This window comes from Rasamsonia byssochlamydoides, assembly GCF_041956645.1.
Source record: "Rasamsonia byssochlamydoides strain NRRL 3658 unplaced genomic scaffold VTN77scaffold_10, whole genome shotgun sequence".
Taxonomy (NCBI): Eukaryota; Fungi; Ascomycota; class Eurotiomycetes; order Eurotiales; family Trichocomaceae; genus Rasamsonia; species Rasamsonia byssochlamydoides.
In genome coordinates, this window is record NW_027192393.1 from 27,883 (window position 1) to 49,138 (window position 21,256).

The 21,256-nt window shown below is 50.2% G+C and overlaps 9 protein-coding genes across 9 annotated transcripts; 5 read left to right on the forward strand and 4 right to left on the reverse strand.

The window, feature by feature from the left end:
* Positions 1 to 2,174: 2,174 nt before the first annotated feature.
* VTN77DRAFT_354 (uncharacterized protein) lies at positions 2,175 to 2,753 on the forward strand (the record flags this gene model as incomplete). Its single annotated transcript, XM_069419499.1, has 1 exon — positions 2,175 to 2,753. One exon carries the CDS (start codon positions 2,175 to 2,177, stop codon positions 2,751 to 2,753), a length of 579 nt encoding a protein of 192 aa, XP_069280415.1.
* Positions 2,754 to 5,026: 2,273 nt separating this feature from the next.
* Positions 5,027 to 6,736, reverse strand: VTN77DRAFT_355 (uncharacterized protein; the record flags this gene model as incomplete). The annotated part of the gene is made up of 4 exons (XM_069419510.1): positions 5,027 to 6,208; positions 6,271 to 6,425; positions 6,488 to 6,583; positions 6,661 to 6,736. The coding sequence occupies 4 exons, from the start codon at positions 6,734 to 6,736 to the stop codon at positions 5,027 to 5,029; spliced, it is 1,509 nt and encodes a 502-aa protein (XP_069280416.1).
* A 453-nt stretch (positions 6,737 to 7,189) lies between these two features.
* VTN77DRAFT_356 (uncharacterized protein) lies at positions 7,190 to 7,705 on the reverse strand (the record flags this gene model as incomplete). Its single annotated transcript, XM_069419521.1, has 2 exons — positions 7,190 to 7,283; positions 7,368 to 7,705. The coding sequence occupies 2 exons, from the start codon at positions 7,703 to 7,705 to the stop codon at positions 7,190 to 7,192; spliced, it is 432 nt and encodes a 143-aa protein (XP_069280417.1).
* A 53-nt stretch (positions 7,706 to 7,758) lies between these two features.
* VTN77DRAFT_357 (uncharacterized protein) lies at positions 7,759 to 8,138 on the forward strand (the record flags this gene model as incomplete). Its single annotated transcript, XM_069419532.1, has 2 exons — positions 7,759 to 7,869; positions 7,926 to 8,138. The coding sequence occupies 2 exons, from the start codon at positions 7,759 to 7,761 to the stop codon at positions 8,136 to 8,138; spliced, it is 324 nt and encodes a 107-aa protein (XP_069280418.1).
* Positions 8,139 to 9,268: 1,130 nt separating this feature from the next.
* On the forward strand, positions 9,269 to 9,606 carry VTN77DRAFT_358 (uncharacterized protein; the record flags this gene model as incomplete). The annotated part of the gene is made up of 2 exons (XM_069419543.1): positions 9,269 to 9,292; positions 9,343 to 9,606. The coding sequence occupies 2 exons, from the start codon at positions 9,269 to 9,271 to the stop codon at positions 9,604 to 9,606; spliced, it is 288 nt and encodes a 95-aa protein (XP_069280419.1).
* Positions 9,607 to 11,200: 1,594 nt separating this feature from the next.
* VTN77DRAFT_359 (uncharacterized protein) lies at positions 11,201 to 12,802 on the reverse strand (the record flags this gene model as incomplete). Its single annotated transcript, XM_069419554.1, has 4 exons — positions 11,201 to 11,416; positions 11,479 to 11,619; positions 11,701 to 12,420; positions 12,503 to 12,802. 4 exons carry the CDS (start codon positions 12,800 to 12,802, stop codon positions 11,201 to 11,203), a joined length of 1,377 nt encoding a protein of 458 aa, XP_069280420.1.
* A 1,281-nt stretch (positions 12,803 to 14,083) lies between these two features.
* VTN77DRAFT_360 (uncharacterized protein) lies at positions 14,084 to 16,586 on the reverse strand (the record flags this gene model as incomplete). Its single annotated transcript, XM_069419566.1, has 7 exons — positions 14,084 to 14,645; positions 14,710 to 14,923; positions 14,991 to 15,246; positions 15,311 to 15,417; positions 15,474 to 15,733; positions 15,813 to 16,398; positions 16,481 to 16,586. The coding sequence occupies 7 exons, from the start codon at positions 16,584 to 16,586 to the stop codon at positions 14,084 to 14,086; spliced, it is 2,091 nt and encodes a 696-aa protein (XP_069280421.1).
* A 373-nt stretch (positions 16,587 to 16,959) lies between these two features.
* Positions 16,960 to 19,064, forward strand: VTN77DRAFT_361 (uncharacterized protein; the record flags this gene model as incomplete). Its single annotated transcript, XM_069419577.1, has 5 exons — positions 16,960 to 17,264; positions 17,344 to 17,750; positions 17,814 to 17,839; positions 17,899 to 18,331; positions 18,391 to 19,064. The coding sequence occupies 5 exons, from the start codon at positions 16,960 to 16,962 to the stop codon at positions 19,062 to 19,064; spliced, it is 1,845 nt and encodes a 614-aa protein (XP_069280422.1).
* A 1,106-nt stretch (positions 19,065 to 20,170) lies between these two features.
* Positions 20,171 to 21,005, forward strand: VTN77DRAFT_362 (40S ribosomal protein uS15; the record flags this gene model as incomplete). Its single annotated transcript, XM_069419588.1, has 4 exons — positions 20,171 to 20,372; positions 20,438 to 20,470; positions 20,692 to 20,738; positions 20,832 to 21,005. The coding sequence occupies 4 exons, from the start codon at positions 20,171 to 20,173 to the stop codon at positions 21,003 to 21,005; spliced, it is 456 nt and encodes a 151-aa protein (XP_069280423.1).
* Between the last annotated feature and the right edge of the window lie 251 nt (positions 21,006 to 21,256).

Consider the following 21,256-nt stretch of genomic DNA (forward strand, 5'->3'; position numbering starts at 1 on the left):
TATTTGTGCTCTTGCATCCACAAGGTGGAGGGGCCTCAAGCCCTCACCTCGCGATTTTGTCACCCGTCCGTGCTCTACCTTTGTCAAAATCCTTTCTTGTCTTTGTTTTGTCTTTTGTGGTTTGGCTGGCAGGGGAGATGGAGATAGAGAATGTCTTTCACCCTGCTGTCCATCCGTTGAGATCCCACCGTCTGTCTGATGTGACTCCGTATCTCGTCAAAGCGGGTACGACGACGGTACTGGCCGTCAGGAAATTGTGGCATGTTGAATTCTGCAAATGATATTAATGGCTTTTATCTTGACAGATCGTGATGGACTTTGCGCAGTGCTGGATCTAGTGCCAATGGTTGTCTGATACTTAACCTGCGAGTCCTGTGTCTCCTTCAGGAATCAAATTGCTATTATCTTTCCGTGATGAATAACAGCAGGATAAAGGGATAGATGAAAGAGGAGTTGAAAATGCTCGCGATGTTCAACATGATGCTCCGACTGGTTGCTGCGGGGCTGCAGGATATGGAGCCCCTATGGGATCTCATGGCCCTCTTCTGCGCTGAGTCCTCAGGAAAAGACTTTCACCATCCAGATACATAATAAATTTCTTATACCCAGATTGCTATGCCGAATTGACTCGGGCAAATCAAGCTGAGCCATGGATAGAAGAGAACAGCGCCGCGGGCGAGAGGTTCGCCTCTCAATCGAGCAAAGAGAGACATGTCTCGGCACAGCCAAGGTCAAACTCTCACAGCTACATTTCCCTTCTGGGCCTTCGTGGCGCCCAGATTTTCGAAGGCTGCGCGAGGTTCGTGAAAGATTCCGGGAATCGAAGATCCAGCGGCTCAGACCCGAGAAGCATGTGAAAGCGTTAGTCTCTCGTCAAGACCTCAACCGGTCCCTGCAAGAGGCCGGTGTGAGCGCTAATTCTTTACGAGATCCAAACCCAGAAAATCATCCTTTCTTGCATTTTCCCAATAAAGAATTGACTTGTCTCCAGGGCCGATACCGAGTAGAGGTGGGCCGTACTCTTCTGCCACCACACGACCAGTGGTGGACAGTTGACTTGTACCCTGATGGTATGTCACTGGAGACCAAGCTCGTCTTGACCGCGTCTGACGGCTCAGCGTGGTAGACATCTCACGGGAACTTCAAAATGATCTCGAGGAGGAATATGCCAACCAAGTAGCACCAAGTGACGGCGAGATATACTTCCAAATCCGCCGTTATCAACTCGCAGGAGATATCGAGTCTGAGGATAAATGGTGGGGGCGCCTTGCAGGGAAAAAAGCTGATAGGCTCCGCTCCCTTTGGAAACATCGCTATCTGTCCGCTGCCTTTGATTCGTTGCTTGACATTCCAGGATTATGGACTGGAGTGCATCTCGGCGTTATCCACAAGATAAAATCCCTGCATTGCCATGAGGTCCGCATTATCCAGAGTAAATGAGTACCGACCATCTGACTTAGCCAGGAAATCATTCATTATCTTCGCGAAATCAGACAATTCTGGGGATCCCTTGTCGACTTTCGACCCGAAAGGATGGCCAAGATCGACCGAGAAACTGTGAAGCCTTACAGGGCTTGGCATCTGGTACCAGTCGTGTGGATCGTCGCTTTATCCATGGGTTGATATTAAGCGGTCAGATCTTTACAGGTTTCAGCGAGGAAGAGCGAGGCTGCATTTGGAACAAAATCAGACTTTTTCAAGCGATTGATCCCAAGCCTCTTCACTTTCTTCCAAGACATCCATATTCTGGAGCGCTGTGCTCCAAGGGTATTGAAGCTCGTGGACAAGCCCATGCAGCGCACTCTACGCTCGACCATGGAATTTATGTTTGAGGGCGATGACCATCATAACGATGGATACCCGATTCAGATCTCAGAGGAGAGTGATCGACAAATAATATGCGATGGCCGGCTTCACGTAGAGCTCGGATATCGGCAAATCTGGTTGTACGCAATACGCACTACCTCCGCGGGAACAAAACGAAGAGGCGGAACTCATCGAACGTCCAGGAGGATGAGGGAGTATCCCTGCATAGAATGGCTGTCCTTGCGCGTAAATTGGGCTTTCGGTCCAACTCAATCAGCATCCTCGTCGGTCGAGCTCCACCTGATAGCGTGAATGAGCAAAGTCAGCCAAGGTCTGTCGACCGTCGTTTGGCAGAGATATATCCACAAATGAGGGATCGGTACGGCATTCCTCACGCGGACACTCTTGAAGAAGACCGCAAGTCCCTATTTCTTGATCAGATGCACAAGCTCCCAGAAGAATGCGAGAGAATCACCACATTTTTCGTTCTTCAAAGTGTTTATCTCACCTTCTTTGGGTCTTTACCATCTCATATTCTGCAATGGCCAAATTCAGGTACGGAGTCTACGGCAGGCAGTACATTGGAAACAAGGAACGAAGATCTACGGCCAGAAGCGGAACTCAACTTTAGAGATGAAATACCCAGAACAGGGAACGAAGCTTCAGGCAACCCACCACCAGTAGCGGAAACCGGTAACAGAGGAAATGTAACAGCTGACGCAGTTCCCGAGATGGCAACTAGGTCCATGCCAGGAACTGAAACGACAGCGCACGGATCGTCAGAATCAGAGATAAGAGCTGCGGAGAGGACTACCTTGAATCACGCTTCAGGTACGAGAATGGAAAATACGGTTGATCCTACGAGGAGAGGAGACGTAGGATCAGCACTTGCTCCTGCATTACCGAACAGAGTAGAAATTCCAAATGATGCTGCTGCTGGAATTTAGAATGCAGCCGGTGGGACAACTGAGCCTCGGCCAGAAACTACAGCTACGCCTGCAACAAGAATCGACGGTACGCCATTTGGGAACGACTGGTATCAAGAACTTGAGCTAGCCAAAAAGAAATGGTCGGATCTGGTACCAATTTTTGAAAGCCAAAAACAACCGACGGAGGAGCTACTTCAACTAGTGAATAGTCAACTTAAGGAACTGAGTGAACTTGGCCAGCAGGAATACCTTGACTGGTTTACGCAGCAAGAGAAAGAAAATAAAGATACTCTACTTACAACTAACTTCGACAACAAGGCGTGGCTTTGTGGCCACGGGGTCTTCTTGCAAAATCACAGGTTCGTGATGATGGAGGAGCTCGCGGTCGCGCAAGACAGAATACGAAAGTAGTTACTGAGAATCCGGACAAGTTACTCCCGGACAAGTTACTCCATATGTACAGTACAAGGTCAAGGCGTTTTCATCCGTGACGAAGCAAATCCGTACAGGTCCATTCGTGGACCTAAGCGATGGTTAGACATGACGAGTAACAGAAGTGTTTCAGCTTCTGCAAGTTGCAAATTAAGTATGGAGGAAAGGAAGACTCGTCTTGAAAAAGCTTCTATGACGAATTGGGCAATATCGCCGTGACCTTTAGCGATGTCCCACCGCCATTAAAAGTCACGCTAACGCAGGTTGCAAGGTTTAGATGGTCTCGCTTAGTTTAGTTCAGGTCCCTCCGGTAGAGCCGAAAATAAACTTTATATAGAACAGACGATGGAGCCGCGGACGGAATCCGGATGAGTGGATGCCGCTGTTGAATCTAGGTCTAGATTGCGAATAAAAAAAGAAAGAAAGGACGAAGAAGAGCAGTCTGGTTGAGAAGTCTTCATTTACTGTCCTGTATCTTTATTATTTCTCTGCAAATAAATGTAGGGACTGTAGGTATTATTTCCTTGAAAGGATTTTCTAATTTTCTGGCGTGGGGGGACAAACAAACTTTCGGCTCTTGAGTTGATAGTCTTTCCAGGGACTTTCCAGACTTTCCAGACTTTCCAGAACTTCAGATAGACACACAGACAGGATCATCGCCCACGTGCTTCCAGAATCGAGGAATGATTTACCTAGATTTTTACCTAGGATAGGTATGTCCTCCGTACGGTACGTGAAAAGCACCCACGGATCGAGAATTACAGACACACAGACCCTGAATACGGAGTACCTACATTCTGTGTTCCGATCGACCAGTCTGCTTCACCGGGGAGGAGGTCCTGTATGTACTGCTACCACGAGGATCACCACGAGGGATCGCGGCGTTTCCCCGAGGCGATACCTTTACCATCATTCGTGCCCTCGTTTCGCTTTCATGCGTTTCATGTCTCACCTACCCAGGTGGGCATAGATACCTAGGAATACCCTAGGTATGTACTCCGTACCTAAAGGCAGTCGACTCGGCAGTTGAGCTCCTGGTCCAGGCCGGGGATAGCCGCCACGCGCCCGGGCCTCCGTCATGACAATGTCAATCTGCTAGCTGCTGCACAACGAGAGCAGTTCGGTATGGTAGTGCTGTACCACTGCTACTACAACCCAACAAGAACTAACAACGACCTATCTAGGTAGCACGACTGTCGATCTGTGATGAACTGCATCGTGCAGGACCATGTGCATGGACTCAGGCAGGGTTGTCTCAATTAGGAAACTTAACTCAATTAGATACACTCTGCAGAAAGGTTGACGAGGACAACAGTAGACGCAATTGTCAAAGCAATCAAAAGCCATTTTATCTGATCTAAGTAGATTACCAACCAGATGGTGGATTCGATACGCCAACCATCTCTACTCCATATCCCTATCCCTATACCATACCTATCTGCCCTAATGACCAGATGAATAATGCCCATGGAAGAAGAATCTTTATCAGCCACCCTCCTTTCCTCCACCGGCCCTCATGAGGTGTGCACGAAAGAAATGTCTCGCTAGCAGAAGCCAGAGAGAATGAAGGATACAGGTCAACGCTTGACTAGAATAGACACATAGAAATGAAAAAGTCCTGGCCAGTGCAGACAACAAAGTGTAAAGTAGTACCTGAGAACGAACTTTTATATCGATCAGTCGATCAAGATAGTACAGTCAAAGCGAAAAGAAACTGAGCCGCTATTGCGGATGTGGGTGTATATGTATCAGAAGAAGACAGTATTTGCAGCTGGTGCTGTATGCTTGAAAAAGAAAGAATCGAGTCGGAGAAGGATCGGAAACGCCGCACTAGAAAGATCGTAGAGAGCGAGAGACTGTCATGAATATCGGGGATTTTGCTGACGGTAGGTGGAATTCGAGCGGGCAAAGCTGGACTGCGGGTCCCAGTAGCGGCCATTCTGCTGCGAACTGGGAGGACGAGGAGACGAGAAGCTCATGGCGGGGCTGGTGTATTTCGCTTCACGCCCGAAGTAGTCGGATGACTTACCATCTGAGTTGCGAAGCGTGGTGGACGTCGACAACGGACTCGTGACGACCGGCTCGGGCGACTTGAGGGTTTGCTGGCGCGAGCTCAGCATCTCGTAGGTGCGCGTGTCGGGAAACCGCGTCCGGGCATCGGCTGACACGAACTCGACCTGTTGCACGAACAGGCCCTTGATGAAATCTATCCACCCCTGGACCATCGACCACCGGACCACAAAGATGAAGTTCCAGAAACTGGACACCGCCAGCAGCACCAGCACCGCCAGCAGCGTCGCCTCGTTCAGCGCCACCCCATCGGCGTCCGCCACGCACTGGCTCGCGTCTCCCCGGGTCAACGCCAGGCAGAAGATCCACTTGGAGGCCCGTTGCAGGTTCTCGGGCGTCGGTTTGAGAGAATTGTTCAGCCGGACGAAGACGACGGCGAAGAAGATTACGTTGGCGATGATGGTGAGTACCAGGGCTATCGATCGCCACTGCAGTTCAAGCACGCGCCGCACGCGCTTGTACGCCTGGCGCGCCGTCACCGTGCGGACACTGCCCGAGTACGACGGCAGACCCGAGTTGGTCGTGCTCGTCGGGTTCGTGTCGAACAGCGACTTGACGTAGACATGGATGCAGTAACCCAGCGTCACGAACTGCAGAATCAACGACAGGGACCCGATCACCAGCACGGGAATCCAGTAATCTCCCAGGCTGTTCGGGCTGTTGATGTGGCAGACATCTCCAAAGCGATACGAGACACCGGTGAATATCAGCATCAACGCAAGCACGATGACGGGAACGCCCCAGCCGCAGATGAACGACACCATCATGAATTTCGCTCCGATGATCACCTCCCAGCAGACCTGGAGATGCAGGGCGATGGTCCGGATCAGACTCCATGAGACGACTGCGACGCCTCCGAAGAGGAGAAAGGCTCCCGTGAAGGCGCACGAGAGGCTGGACCTCATGTCATTGGGGGTGATCTCGTTGTAGCATTGCTGAGGTTTGGTGCCCAGGGGAATGATGAACGCGATCTGCCGCCAGGTCAGCACACGCAACATCCATCTCCCCATGTGGACAAGTCAGGAGCTCTTACCTGCATACAGCAAAGAGCCAGGGTGAAGCAGATCGAGATGTAATTGCGATGCGTCCACTTTGCTGGGAGGACAGCATATGTGATGAGCAGAAAGGCGCTCAGGGGTAAAACTGCGACGGCAAGCCAGCTTGCTGCCACCGTTTTCGAATGCACGTCTACCCTCTCTCGTCAGTAAGAGACGCATGACTATTTGGCAGGGCTGTTCGAGTGACCGTACTGTCGGGATATCTCCAATTTTCTAAGGGACATGGTAAACAACACGACAAGGTCCCAGCCGCCGTGTTAACAGTCTCACAAAACCGTCCATCAATGTCTACCGAGAAATCAAGCATCAGCACCCAATTGTCTGGAAGCTCCTGGAGCAGCCATCAATGAACAAGGCGATCCTACATCCACCGGAACTTGGGAAAAGACTCTCTTGCAAGAACGGGGGTGGGCAGAGCCCATTCTTCGACGTCGTAGCCATTTTCGTGAATCCTGCGCAATCCGCCCATCCAACTCGGTCGTTTTCGTCGTTGTCGTCGTTGTCGTCGTCGTCGCCGCTGCTGGTACGATCACTGAACGCTGATGAAAGGAAGGACTGTCCTCATATTCGGGATCAGAGCATGCAGCGTCTCTCCGGGTCGGTTTGTATGCGCGCGATGACTGCGCGCATCACACGCAGCCGTACAGCACCACAGTCAGCGAGCAGTATCGTCTTCCCATGCGGGGGAACTAGATCCAGCAGGGGCAGAAGGCGATTGATATAATCTTAAGTTCATCTGTCCACCGGCCGGCACTCCTTGAAAGACCGGCTCCACTCGCGGCTATCCATAGGCTTATCGTATCCTGTAAGGAGGATTGCGTATGGACGACCTTGTAACGACGACGTACTCGGCACTAGTAATAGTTTACTCTTCCTTCCTTCCTTTTCCATCTGCTAGGCTGGATCTAACCCGGGGTCGCGACCAGGGCCCCTGGGTGTCACGAGCGCCGGCGGGGACACCGAAGGGAACAGGCCAGCGATTGGCGATCTTGGAAAAACAAAATATCAAGCACCCAATGATCGCGCCTAGCCCGCACTCTAGCAAGGGGTAAAAAATAATTACAATAATTACCCAAGTGGCCCAACAGTGGCTAAGATGGATGCCGGACTGACGGACTGACTACGGACTAGGTACGGAGTCTGAGACAGCCATATTGTTCCACTGTGGATGCCTGATGCCCTATCAACGCCAGGCACTGTTGCCATTGAGTTTTTGGCTGCGGACGTTGGCTCAGGCACACTGTCTAAGCTTCGAGCATAGGGCAGCCGCAAGCTGCCACCAGGTCCAATTTTGCTTCCAAATGGGGGTCTCTGAGGATCCTCAGCACCTGCCATATACTCCGGTGAGGATGAAGAGACAGTGGCACAGGGGCCCAGGGTACTCTGTAGTGCTGAAGCGTGGGGCTTCATAGCGAATGAGCATCCATGGATCTAGCTGCTGCCCGTCCCTGGCTGACTTCCCAATGCCATGGCCAGGGCAGGCATCCTGGATGTTTAGAGGATGCAGAGACTCGAAGGCGACTTTTAGTACGGTTATCAATCCTTCCGCCACCTCGCTAAGACCAGGCCCACAAGTGAGATGTGGGAAAGAGCGAGACTACGACTGACAGGGAAGTGACACAGCAATTAGGGCGAGATTCCACGCGACCACTCGGTGGACTGTTGGGCTGTGCTGATGGCAACTCCATGCCCCTCACCTGTGCCCTGTGCACTGCAGGATCCCACGCTGGACACCGTCGATTCGTCGAATGATCAAATCCATCACAGCGGACCATCAACTCGTGTTCTTGCCATCGGCTCATCGCGCGCAACGCACGGACTGGCCCGCATCGCAATCGAATAGGCTCCCTCATATGCCGTCTGTGCTGGGAGGGTCTTTGTCGGACGATCCCTGATACTCTCCCATCCGGAATTCTGCCGGCGAAGTTTATTCTGTTGTGAATTGTGATTGGTGAGGACCCATCTAAAAGTCGGCGTGTTCGAGGCGATTTTGGACTCCTGACCCCGGTCTGGTACTGTAATGTCGAGTTGCGAGCGGGCTGACGAGCGGCGGCGGAATAACCCGCAGACACGCGCATCCAATTACGACAGCCTTCATGGCAGCCATGCTACTGTCACCTTCTTCTGTCAGCTGGTGGCTGCAGCCCATGGAACGACGTTGTCACACAATATAATCTAACTACTCTGTACGATATTGACCGTTGGCCGGGCCGGGAAGAGCTTATCCGGGAAAAATCATCTGCCAGGCACGCGAGCTGCTGCGAATACTCCGTACTCCGTACAGAGTTTAAAAATGGACGAGAGGCAGGATGCAGACTCCTGCAGGCTCCTCTCATCCGGACGCTTCGACTTATGTAATTTCCGTTAAAGGGGGGTGATCGGCGGTCTCCTGGATACGGCGTACCTAGATACGAAGCGCACTTGGTGGTTTAAGCCCTTGAGGACTTCGGACTAGCTAACTTAACTAGCGACTCGGTACCAAAACAACCAGAACAACCAGACCTTAATGATCCTCCCTTTCTCCGTACTCCCAAGTCAAAGCGCTCTCCTACCGAACACCAGCGATTCAATGCGCGCAAAAATGCAGTATCCAGAACTCTGACTTAACAACCGAGTTATTGAAACTTAAAACTAGCGCTGATCTTTCCTGCCAGTGCGGCCCACGCAAAATCCCATGTAATATTCGTTATCCTGGTTGCGTTTGCAGCGCATGGGTTACGTGATATCTTCCAGGTCTTCTAGACTTCAGAAGCCCTAAGCATAAATTACCCGGTCATTACCCGTCATGCACTCAGGCAGGGTCAGCGTCGGCAAAAGAGAAGACACTTGGTGATATCTCTACATCCTAGAGACAAGAGGACGCATTCTCACCTCAGGCGCCAAGGCGCCAATAATCAATTAATTGATGACGAGACTGCCTGCATCAAAATCATCATGATTCTACCTGCATGGTTGAAATTCTCATGAAATCAGATGACACGCCCTGCGAAAAATTACGTAAGTCTTTAGATCTCTTTCCTCAGCAGAAACCAATGACGGTTTGGCAGCTTGTCTCGTGCCTAAAAATAATACATAACGTGCGTGCCATATCTTACATCCATCTTGAAGAGGCCTGTTCTCAAGATCCTCAGAAAATCAAGCCAGGATCGCCGAAATACCGGCATGAGGCTTTGAAAAACCCTACGGAGTATAAACCCCGACAAGCTTTCAATAATAATAATACGAATTATGGTCGCCGTCTTGGAGGACGCCGAGCGCCGGAGGTATTTGCCGCTCGCTTGCATACGGCATCGGCGAGAAAGAACCAATGATAATCGCCACCCAACCGAGAGAAAATCACGAAGCTGGACCGTTACTATTATTGGCTCTTCATGCCATACCTGGCTTGATGTCTCCTGATTTACGGTCTCCTGATGCTACCTGTATCTGTTGATAGAGACAACAACCGGGACATGAAACTAGGTAGGATGTCGACAGCCAGTCGATGATGGATAACAATAATATGCAACTATACAGTCAAAAATCGACAGGTATCTCTGGCTGAAAGAATCGAATGATCGATGGCTTGACTAGCGATAATGGCGTGCATTTATTTAACTCTGCGCCTGTGCCGTCATTTGATAGTGTCTCGTACACATACTTCAACATCTCTCACTTTGCTCTTTTTTACCTCCTCTCCTGTTAGAATGACTGGTATATATACGAGAAAATACTGGCTATTCTTGCTGATTCGTCTCTGAATTGATAGCCAATTCCCGAATCCGACGAATCAGAGGTCTTTGACTGCACAGAGACTCTGAAGGCCAGCTGATCTAGGGCCTTCTGATGGATCAGGAACGAAAGAGATAATATTGTCGTGTCTCTGCCGTGTGTGTGGTGAAGCCGCCTAGAGCAACCACCCCAATCGCCGTCCGCGCTTGGCTGCCCTCGTTGATCGCGGCCCGCATTGGCTCTGCCGCAAGCGCTCGTCAAAAACGCCGCTGGCCAGATCTCCAATGACCTTGGATCAGCAGATCGCGTATCTGGATCACCTCGTTGAATTCGTTTACCAGTTGGTTACAGCTACTAAGCTACTTGCAGCTACAGCTTGCAAGTCACCTGCATTGGTGGAAATGTGGAGAGCCATCTGTGCCATCTGTGCCATCTTGTTTGGGCGAATCTACCTATCCAAAGTCCCATGTGGCAATGTCTGCAAAAACTAATTAACGCGTAGGTCCTACAGATTCAATCCGAACAGCTGTCATTGTCCTGTGCACTCGGACTCCCCGATCCAGTGCAACCTGCGTACAAGCTGTCCTTGTACGGAAGACATTCAGCAGGTGCTCATTGGCTGTTTGGCAAATTGCCACCAGATTGATCAGAATCACAGATCGTGTGCTAGAACCGACGATCATCGAAATAATATTAATATTTGCATGTGGAACCCCTAATCATTCGATAGACAGTTATTATCGATAATGGGGCTCTGCGATCTGTCCACGTGTCAGGATTATGAATAATTCGGTGAGCGACGGGGTAGCAGAGTTATCGATAACGCAAGAGGGTTTGGAAATGATCTGTTCAATTCAACAAAGATCGGACGAACTAAACTGATTAGCAGTTGCATGAGATCTGGATCCAGCCGGCAATCCTTAATTTTATTCACATTGGGAGATCTGCTCAAACGGTAGACATGTCGAGTAGCTATCGTACTCATTCAATGACAGACGATGCACTTGTCGATCTTCCTGCTCGAACAGTGAGCTCCAACTCACGCACTGGCCACTTGTTGAATGCTGACCAGAATTGAACAGTAATGTCCCGCAGAAAGAGAACGAAGGCAACACTAGAAGGACACAAACTTCAAGTCTCGGTTTCGAACAATGACTGAAGGTACATGCATATCCTATGAAATCAATTCTGCCGTTACACCGTCAGGCCCGGCAACAGCGAGTATTGACTCGGGGTGGTATCCTTCACTTTGCCATAGGCGTCTCGCACCGTGAGCACGCGAGGTGGTCCCTCGTCACCAAAGAGCGGCGTGATCCGTCCAGTTTCCAGCTCCTTCTTGATCTTTGCACTGACTTCGTTCCATCGTGCTCTGGTGTCTGCCTCGGCGTCGTAAGGATACAGCCATCGATTCTATTGCCTCGTTAGTTAGAGCGACTAACGCTGTATTCTTGTTCGATGGTGGGTTCGCGTACCTTGATCTTGATATCATCGGGATCGAACTCTTCTCCGTCTCTCAGGTTCTTGAGCGCATTATGCCACCGGTTTCGCAGGTCTTCTCCAGACAGCTGGGATTGCCGTACACGGTCGAAGCGAAGCTTCTCATAGACCCTTGTCTGGTCGCGGTCAGCAGAAATCACTCTAGTCTCGAGCTCCTAACGAGGCCCTCGAAATGATCGTTGATGTGGATGTCATACTGCTAACGGCACATTCCCCTTTCCTGCCAACTTCAAGCACAATGCCAGCACTGCCGCACTCTCCGTGGCCTGAGAAGCCCCCTGCGCGCTGGTCGGGAGATGAGGATGGCAGCTATCCCCCAAGAGGGCGATTTTCCCACTCTTACTGACCCACGTCGGCAACGGGGCGCGATAACAGATCTTCCAGTCGAGGCAGCTCGGCGTCACCCGGATCGCGGACGTGATCGTCTCATCCCACCCTTCCACCAGTTTCCTGACGTCGTCCATATTTCCAGGCTGAAACCAACTCTCCTTGATGTCTTCGGTATCTTTATGCGTGATGATCCAGTTAAACTCCTCGCCGTCCCTCAGGGTATTCTGGACGAGGTGCATGTCCTCGCCGATCCAGATGTTGACGCAATCCTGCTTCAGGAGCGGCTGGCATTGCGGGACATCTTTGAGGATATCGCCCTTGAAGAAGGCGCGGTAGCACGCGTAGCCGGAGCTCTTTGGTGCGTCGCTGAAGCCGAGGACCAGCTCCCGGGCTCGCGATTTGATCCCGTCCGCTCCGACGATCAGGTCCGCGTAGAAAGTGCGTCCGTCCTTCAGAGTGACGCTGGGGGCGTCCTCGTCGTAGGAGACGACTTCGTGGCCCATGTTGATTGTCATGCCCAATTCCTCGACGCGCTTGATGAAGCAGAGGTGATAGTCGCCTCGATGGCCGATATATCCAGCCATGTCCTAGATGCGGATATGGACGATAAGTACTCTGACAGACAGACAGAAACACGACCTGTTTTGTATGTACGTGTGATCTACTCACCATCAACGGCTGCGTCGCCAATATCTTCCCATCGTTCCACCGCCGGATATGCATATCCGGACTCTTGTTCCCGATGGCGATGAGCTGCTCGTACAACCCCCACCGCTTCAGCAGCTTGAGCGCGTTCTCGCCCAGCCCGAGACTGTCGCCCAGCCGCATGAACTCGCGCACTTTTTCGAAGATCACGACCTCGAATCCCTGGTGGTGCATGGCCATGGCGCAGGCGAGCCCGCCCAGTCCAGCGCCGACGATGATGACCCGTGGGCGGGAGTCGTCTGAGGGGTTTTCTGATATTGCCATGTTATTGTCCTTTATTCGGTCCTTTATTCCTGAAGGCTAGGATATGGGCAGAAACAAGTAGACGCTGACACAGGAACCGATGCTGACACTGACGCAGACACACAGGTAAAGCAAAACTATGTATGTGTGAATAGCAATGTATATAATATACCCGTCAAGCGTAGACTTCTCAGCAAGTTATCACACCAATAAAATAATTGCAATTGATCCTTAATCAGATGACATGATGGTGAAATGAAATGAAATGAAACTATTCGCTTCGGAAAATAAGTCAAGTAGTCTCTGCGATCGATCTAAATGTACGGAGTATTACCTGCCTACCTACCTACCCACCTATTATTAAAGGCTTTTTAAAAAGGCAATTTCCCGGCCAGTACGCCGAGTCAGGACCTGGCGTATGCAATGCATATTAATAAATAGACCCTATGGAATATAATCGTATATAATAGGTACTTACTTACTTAGGCAGGCTGGGCAGGTACATACTCTGTGTACTGAACCTAATAATGATTATTATGTCGCTCCGCTGCGAAACCATTTCTCCGCGAAGATCACCACAACTATATTGTATTTATTGTATGCCAGTACAGCTACCTAACCTAGCTACCTGTCTAGATAGGTACAGTAATAGATAGCTAGCTATCTTAATTAGGCAATTTTCCGGTTCTTTCTTTCTTCTCTTTCCCCCTTTCTTTCTTCCGTTTCTTGTTCTTATGTAATTAGGTCTCTCTTCTCTCTCTCCTCTTATGCGACCCCGCTCCCCTCTCCAATCCCCAATTAATATAATATATTATCAATGTTTGTTGGCGGACGTGATACCTACATAGTTCAGATTCGCCAAGAAGTTGGTGTCATGGCACCTCTTTATTTTTTTTTTATTTTTTCTTTTGCTGAATAATTTGCAACAATGTTGATATTATTAATTGAAAGAAATAATTATATTAGTTTTGTTGGGGCATGTATCTACATAGTATAGTAATGTAGATATTGTGCATCATTGTTAGTGGAGTTAGCTATGTTGTACCATGCCTTATGTGCATGTGTAGTACAGTAGTACATACTTTCTGCTGTGCAGTACTTTTGTGATTGATTTTTTGATTGATTGCTTGATTAGGTTAGGGTTGGTTGCTTGCTTGTCATCTTGAATTACACTGATGTGATAGACACAGAAAATTAAAAAAAGAAAAAAAAATAAGAATAAAAATAAAATAAGACGTGAATCACCAAATTGATGTCATTCAGTCCCAGTCCATGTCCTGTTCATGTTCGCGTCGTTGTACGTCAATGATAATATGCTGTAGAAGCCATCATATCCTCTGTACCATCCGCCCGCCACGTCTCCAGCGACAGCCAGTCCGGATCGACGATAGGAGACGGCCATGAGGTGAAGCAGTAAGAAGACGGATCGTCGCAGTCGCCGTGCTCTCGCTCCACGATCGTCGTCGCTGACGAGGACGCTGATGGTGCAGCTGCAACAGCGGCAGCAGTTGTTGTTGATAAGTTCGCCGCTGCTGCTACTGGCATGGTATTCTCGACCTCGTGGTCGACACCCTCGATGATGTGCAACGTCCGCGCCGCGCTGGACCAGATGCTGCTCATCTTGCGGCAGCAGTCGGTGCAGTGCGTCAGGGCGGACGGAGAGAAGAGCAGCGGGTACATGGACCGGTTGAACAGGTGCATGATCGTGGCGGTGAAGGCGAAGTAGTTGAAAAACGGAGGCGCGAAGCTCGGGCTGTACGACGACGTGAAGTGCTCCAATAGGTTCGCGATCGCCACTGCAGCGGATGTCGCTGCTAGCAGGGATGAGTTGTTCCTTCGCGTCTCGTTGAGACCGGGTGTGATACTTCCAGACCAGATACGCGGTCAGTTTAACAGGAAGAAAAGAAGCAAAGGGAGGACAAACGTACAACGGACGATGCAGGAGAATCTTGCAGTTCCAGAACAGCGCATGCATCATGATCACCACCACTGGAAGTCGACTCCCCTGTCGAACGGCCAGGGAATCCGGCACCTGCGCTTCCCACTCGTCCAGATGTCGTTCAAACTCATGCAGGTCCTCCCACTCCGGCTCTTTGGTTCCGACGGAGTAAAAGGCGCGATGGATTCGACCTTGTATTATGGCTGAGGAGACATCAGTAAGAAAACACAGGGGGAAAAAGTAGATGAAAAGATATAGTCAAGAACATACACAACCGAATGACTTGGACAAAACACGACAAGGAAATGTCTCGCGTCCCCTGGGGACTGTCATCCGGGAACTTGGTGTCAAAGTCTCCTTCGTGGATGCCGCATGGCCGGCCCTGCCACGCAGAAATGTATCGGTCCAGGACAAAGATCCCCCACCAGATGAGCCGTCGGATCTGGATTTCGACGGATGACATATTTCGGAAACAGTTTGTGTTCTTCCACACGGAAGGGTCACGATGGAAGCCTAGATCTTGTGCCTGTTTTCGATCGCAGTTAGTTCAGCTATCACTCTTTGAAGAATTTCACAGTGTGCGGCCTCACCATTCTGATTGCATTTCCCACGTACATCCAACTGATCGATCCGCCAGTGCCAATCTCTCGATACGCCATCATGAGTAGGGCCAGACAGCAATTGATGCTGCTTTGCTCTGGAGTACGGATGAATGAGAACTACTCCCTGAAGTAGTGTTTGTCCATAACTTACTGTGTTGTGCAATGAGAGCCTCTGCTCGAGTAGCATAGGTATCGCCAGGGTCACTGTCTTCCTGCTGGTCGTGATGCTCGACGAACCGCGCGGATAGTGCGAACATCGAAAGCAGGAGGACTTGGGGAATGCGCCGCTCGAGCTGATCGAGTGCAGATCTCCCTGCACGGGGGATCCTTCGTCGATCTTTGCTGAGTTGAAACAGGAACGTTTCCTTATGGATCACTGGAAAGCAGGGATGGATATAGGTCCAGTAGGCGCTATTCAAGATACGTATGCCATGTAAGCTTCATTCACATGTTGAGTACATATGCAAGTATCAGAAAAATGTAGACGAACTCTAGCAGCTTGTCCTGCACAGAAAGACTGGGAAGAATACCGCCAGCTACCGCGTCCGCAGCCGACACGATCTCGTCTTCAGTTCGGAAGGTCGTCCGCTTACTCCGAGGCCAGAATCCCGGGTTCGAGAACTGCCAGAAAGGGGACGAGAACACTCGAGACGCAGTGATCAAGTAAAGGCCTGACGTCGGTCCGTGATACCTCATCGTCATATTCTCGTCTATCGAGAGGTAGCCCAGCACGGTCGATCTCTCCGTCGTGCCATCTGGGGGTCGGGGCAGTCGGGAGGCAAGCTTCTGACGAGCTTTCGCTGCATCGACATCTTCTTCTCTGGCTTGACGTTTGTTACTGTAGCTGGTGGTGGTAGACTCGTCTGAAGGATCACTGCTGATCGGCACACCCGCTCGAAGTTCACTGACGATGCTTTCCAGCGACGCGAGCCTCTGTTCCAGAGTGTTGACATATCCCTTGGGCGGGCCTCGTTTCTTGACGGTCCGGAGGAACGTGCAGGCCACATCCAAGAACCGGCAATTTTCACATACTCGTGACCCTGGTCTCAACAGGCATTTCGACTTCGACTTCGAACCTGTACAGCTTGTTTTAGCGATCATGCGACGAGAGTGGAGCCCGTTGCTTCCACACTGCAGGGTTTCTCCGCGGCAACATACAGTTATCACAAGCCCTAGAAACCTTTTCCGCAGTCTGAGATTCGCGTCTGGCTGGTAGGGTTGGGGTTACGGTCTTATCCGTCCCAATCTCACGACCTTCTGCCATTGACCTGATTTACCATTCAGATCACATAAATGTATGTGTTGTATGATGTGGCAAGGATATCCCAATCTGGAGGTTTTCTAACAGATCGAGAATCATGATGTGGAGCTCCGCTCCATGTTGATAACGTCGAGTTTACTGTTCTGCGGGGGATTGCCGAACTTTGGGGAAAGCTTGACCTGCAAATGCGGGGAACAGGGGAATTCGACAGTTTCAGCGCGGCCGTTCTAGTATTGCCGGAGCATTGGCAAGGCCAGACCGGGGTTATTCCGTGTCTGCATAAACATCAAACCGAACCTTTGAGACAGGAATGAGGAGCTTGGGATAGAGTTAGTTGTTGACTCTTTTCTCCTTTGTGCTTGTGACACTGACCACTATGTCGTCAAAAGACGGGAGCTCGACAGGGACAACTGTCCCACCAGTTCCAATCTTATCAGACTCCCATCATTCTGGGATTAGCAAACGCCTGTCGGAGGCAGCAAATGCTGCAAAGTCGAGAGTATACGCCAACAAAACGGTATCAGGAGTGACGCAGCGTAAGGGTGAGCTGCCTGTTCTGCCACCGGGAATCGAGCGCGACAGATTCAACACCGCCATTGAAGAGCTGAAGCGTACGCTGGGCTCAGAGCATGTCGTCATAAATGATAAGCCTCTCGATGATGGGTGGTACCTGGAACATCCGTGAGAGAACACCCAAGTTTCTCCCATGACTTTCAGAGAAGAATCGCGGTCATACTTACTGTCCGTTTATTTGCTATAGAAACACTCATGACGCTTTCCATCTACTCGACCCTAATGACACCGTCTCCTCAGCCGTGGCATATCCTGGTTCGACGGAAGAGGTCTCTGCTGTGGTGAAATGGGCGAATAAATATGAGATCCCCCTCTGGCCCATCTCAATGGGTCGGAATCTGGGATACGGCGGTGCTGCGCCTCGAGTGAGAGGAAGCATCGTCGTTGATCTCGGGAAGCGGATGAACAAGGTCCTGAACATAGACCCAGAGCAGTGCTCCTGTCTCGTCGAACCGGGAGTGTCTTACTACAAACTCTATGAAGAAGTCCAGAAGACGGGCTACCCGCTCTGGATCGATCCTCCAGATCTGGGTGGAGGTTCAGTCCTTGGAAATGCAGTAGATCGGGGCGTGGGGTATACTCCTATGGGTGATCGTGCGTTGCTTCCTGATAAATTACTTGACGTTGACATAATCAATTGTTAACATGCCTCACCAGACTTTGCGAATCATTGCGGGTTCGAAGTATGAAGAGGTCTACTCTTGTGGTCTGTCTATCTTGCGATATTGACAAGAATGGATAGGTCGTTCTACCCACTGGCGATGTTATCCGGACGGGGATGGGAGCCTTACCCGGCATTGGTGGTGCAGACAATCCGACATGGCAATCGTTTCAATACGGCTATGGTCCTTATATCGATGGCATCTTCACGCAGTCCAATTTTGGCATTGTCACCAAGATGGGATTATGGCTGATGCCCGCGACTGAGCATTTGACCTTCATGGTCACATTCCCAAATGACGACGATTTCGAAGAGATCATCGATGTTATCAGACTCTTGATGGTCAAGAAGATCCTGGGAAACGTCCCACAGTTGCGACATGTGATTCAGGAACTGGCAGTCACCGGGAAAAATAGAGAAGAGTTCTACCAGGGTGAAGGGCAGATTCCCAGGGAAGTCATCCGCCAACATGCGTTGAAGATGCCCTGTGGTGACTGCTCGTGGGTATTCTACGGTAGGATGGCAATGTTTTGTTTTCTTGCAGGTCATCTTTTGCTGATCAGACGGGAGCAGGTACTGTTTACGGGTCTCAGAAACAGATCCAGGACACCCTTGAGGTTGTCAAAAGAGAGTTCAATAGAATTCGTGGGACACGGTTTATCTTCCCCGACGACGTCCCGCCGGATCATTATCTCCATTCACGAGTACGAGTGTGCTCGGGTGTTCCAGAAATCCGCGAGCTGGAGTGGTTGAACTGGAAAAAGAATGGAGCGCACCTGTTCTTCTCGCCGATCTGCCCAACCAAGCGAGAGGATGCTAGAAAGATCATTGACATTGCCAGCCGTATTCACAAAGAATATGGATTTGATCTCTTCCCCACTTTCTGTATTGCCACACGAGAAATGCACCTGATTGTGAACATTGTCTACGACCGAGGGAGCGAAGACGAGAAGCGCAGAGCGGTCGGCGCGATCAGAAAGATGATCGACGAATGTGCTGAGGCCGGATACGGCGAATACCGGACACATATCCTGTTGGCTGACCAGGTGGCGCACACCTATTCATGGAACAATCAGGCGTTGTTACGCTTCCATGAGACTTTGAAGGACAGCCTGGATCCCAAAGGCATTCTCGCTCCTGGACGCAACGGCATTTGGCCGAAGAAATATCGAGGCCAGGGTTGGGAATTGCTGGGAGAAGGCAGGAACACTTCGACTCCCGATGCGAAGACAAAGTCACGACTGTAGGTGTAGGAAACAGCTTGTTTACGTGACTCTAAAGTTGTTCACCAGAAAAAGGAATATAATTGCGATGGGTACTCTCAGAGTCCACTAAATAAAAAATCGAGTCAAGCCTTTTCAACTTTACGACGTGCGTAACAAGGAATGAAGAATGGGACAAATTCTTTCGAGACTTGTTCGCAAACTAGGTATAAATGTCATTCTCTTTAAGTTGGCAATTACCGATCAGACGGACATGCCTAACCATGACCATGCCCTTGAAAGCATATCTGAAACGGCAGTGGGTACGATGAAATATATAGCATTATGAACCTAGCACTAGCTGAAAATTATACAGCACTTTTCATCGCATTGCATTAAAATCTCCTCCAGCAAGAATAGGTCGGCATCATCAGTACGCCGAACTCGCCAAACTATCTATATCTTCAATATATTGTCTAGCGTAGAATCGAACCTAATATATCTGAACGCCTGTCAGCAAGGGCTATCAAAGCAGCATGTTTTAAGAACAGCGACAGCTAAATGAGAAAGATCAGAAGTCCATTACGATCATCGAGGCAGCACCGATAGTATCGATGTGCCTCTGACACAAGAGGTACCAGAAATATTTTGTGTGGTTGTGTATCATCATAGAATCCCAAAGACAGGGCAGGAAAGGTGGTCAAGAGTCTGAAAAAGCAGCAGGGTGCTGCTGAGATGTACTAACCTCTTGAGATCTCTGGAAGCGAGCAGCTGTTGATGTTAGTGCGGTAAATTGAAGCCTGTTAACTTCAATGGCAAAGATTTTCAATCAATAAATCGGGTTCTGCCAAAAATCTTCATATACAAAACCCTTTAAAATCTCAAGAACAAGAAAAGAAGAAGCAAGTGTTGGCGATGAAGGTTTTGACGCTCGGCCAGCGGAAGAAATAATCGAGTTCGGAGGTCGGGAAAAATTTAAGCGAGAAAAGGGCCCGCAGGTCACCTGACCCACACACTCCACTCCCGCACAAGGGCTTCTTGATTCTATCTGCAACGCCGTAATTTTCGTGATCTTCACGTAACCTCGCCAGACAAGCAGATCCTCAACTGTCGACAAGTCGCCAACCCTGCACGACAAACAATAATTCAAGATGGGTCGCCTTCACAGCAAGGGCAAGGGTATCTCTTCCTCTGCCATCCCCTACTCGCGCACCCCGCCGGCGTGGCTCAAGACCACCCCGGAGCAGGTCGTCGACCAGATCTGCAAGCTGGCCAAGAAGGGTGCTACTCCCTCCCAGATTGGTGTCATCCTGAGGGACAGCCATGGAATTGCTCAGGTCAAGGTTGTTACTGGTATGTGATTACAATTCAATGACCCGGAATTGAGTTTTTGTGGTTGGTGTTAACCATTGTGATAGGTAACAAGATTCTGCGTATCCTGAAGTCCAACGGTACGAAGCGAGCCTCAATTCCGATCGCGATAGCAGGATGAAGAGAGGGAGCAAAAAGCGAGGAGTGGATGCTAATCGCGAGTTGTCGCCTGTCCACTCCTCTCTTGACGCTTCAACTCCTAAATCCAATTGAGTGTGCATAAAATCGCCTGCACATCTCAATCATATGCCTCTGCTTGGTCCAGATGTAGGCTGACAGAGAGATGTTTGTAAATCAACAGGCCTCGCTCCCGAGATCCCCGAGGACCTTTACTTCCTGATCAAGAAGGTGAGTAATTCAGATTATCCACGTCTCTATCCAATTTCCTATTTGTACCATCGTCACCCAAATAAATTTGGTCTTCTGCTAATACGCGTCTAGGCTGTTGCCGTCCGCAAGCACCTTGAGCGCAACCGCAAGGACAAGGACAGCAAGTTCCGCCTGATTCTGATCGAGTCTCGTATCCACCGTCTGTCCCGCTACTACAAGACCGTCGGTGTCCTGCCTCCTACCTGGAAATACGAGAGCGCCACTGCCAGCACGCTGGTCGCATAAGCGCGTTACTTTGGTTTGCCGTGTTGGTGTTGGGTGGTTGCGACGGAGGATAAAACAAAGTACTTCGCTGGGATTGGACCATTCCAGATATTCGTGGAGGAGTTACGACGGGCTCACACGCTCCAGGAGAGTCAGGGTGATTTGACTTGACTCATCGGGGCGTGCTGGTCTCCAAGGGAGCGTTCGTGCTTCTTTCTTAACGAAGTTCACGAGTCTCTATATCTAACCTAGCCTCGTCTTCCGGACAACGT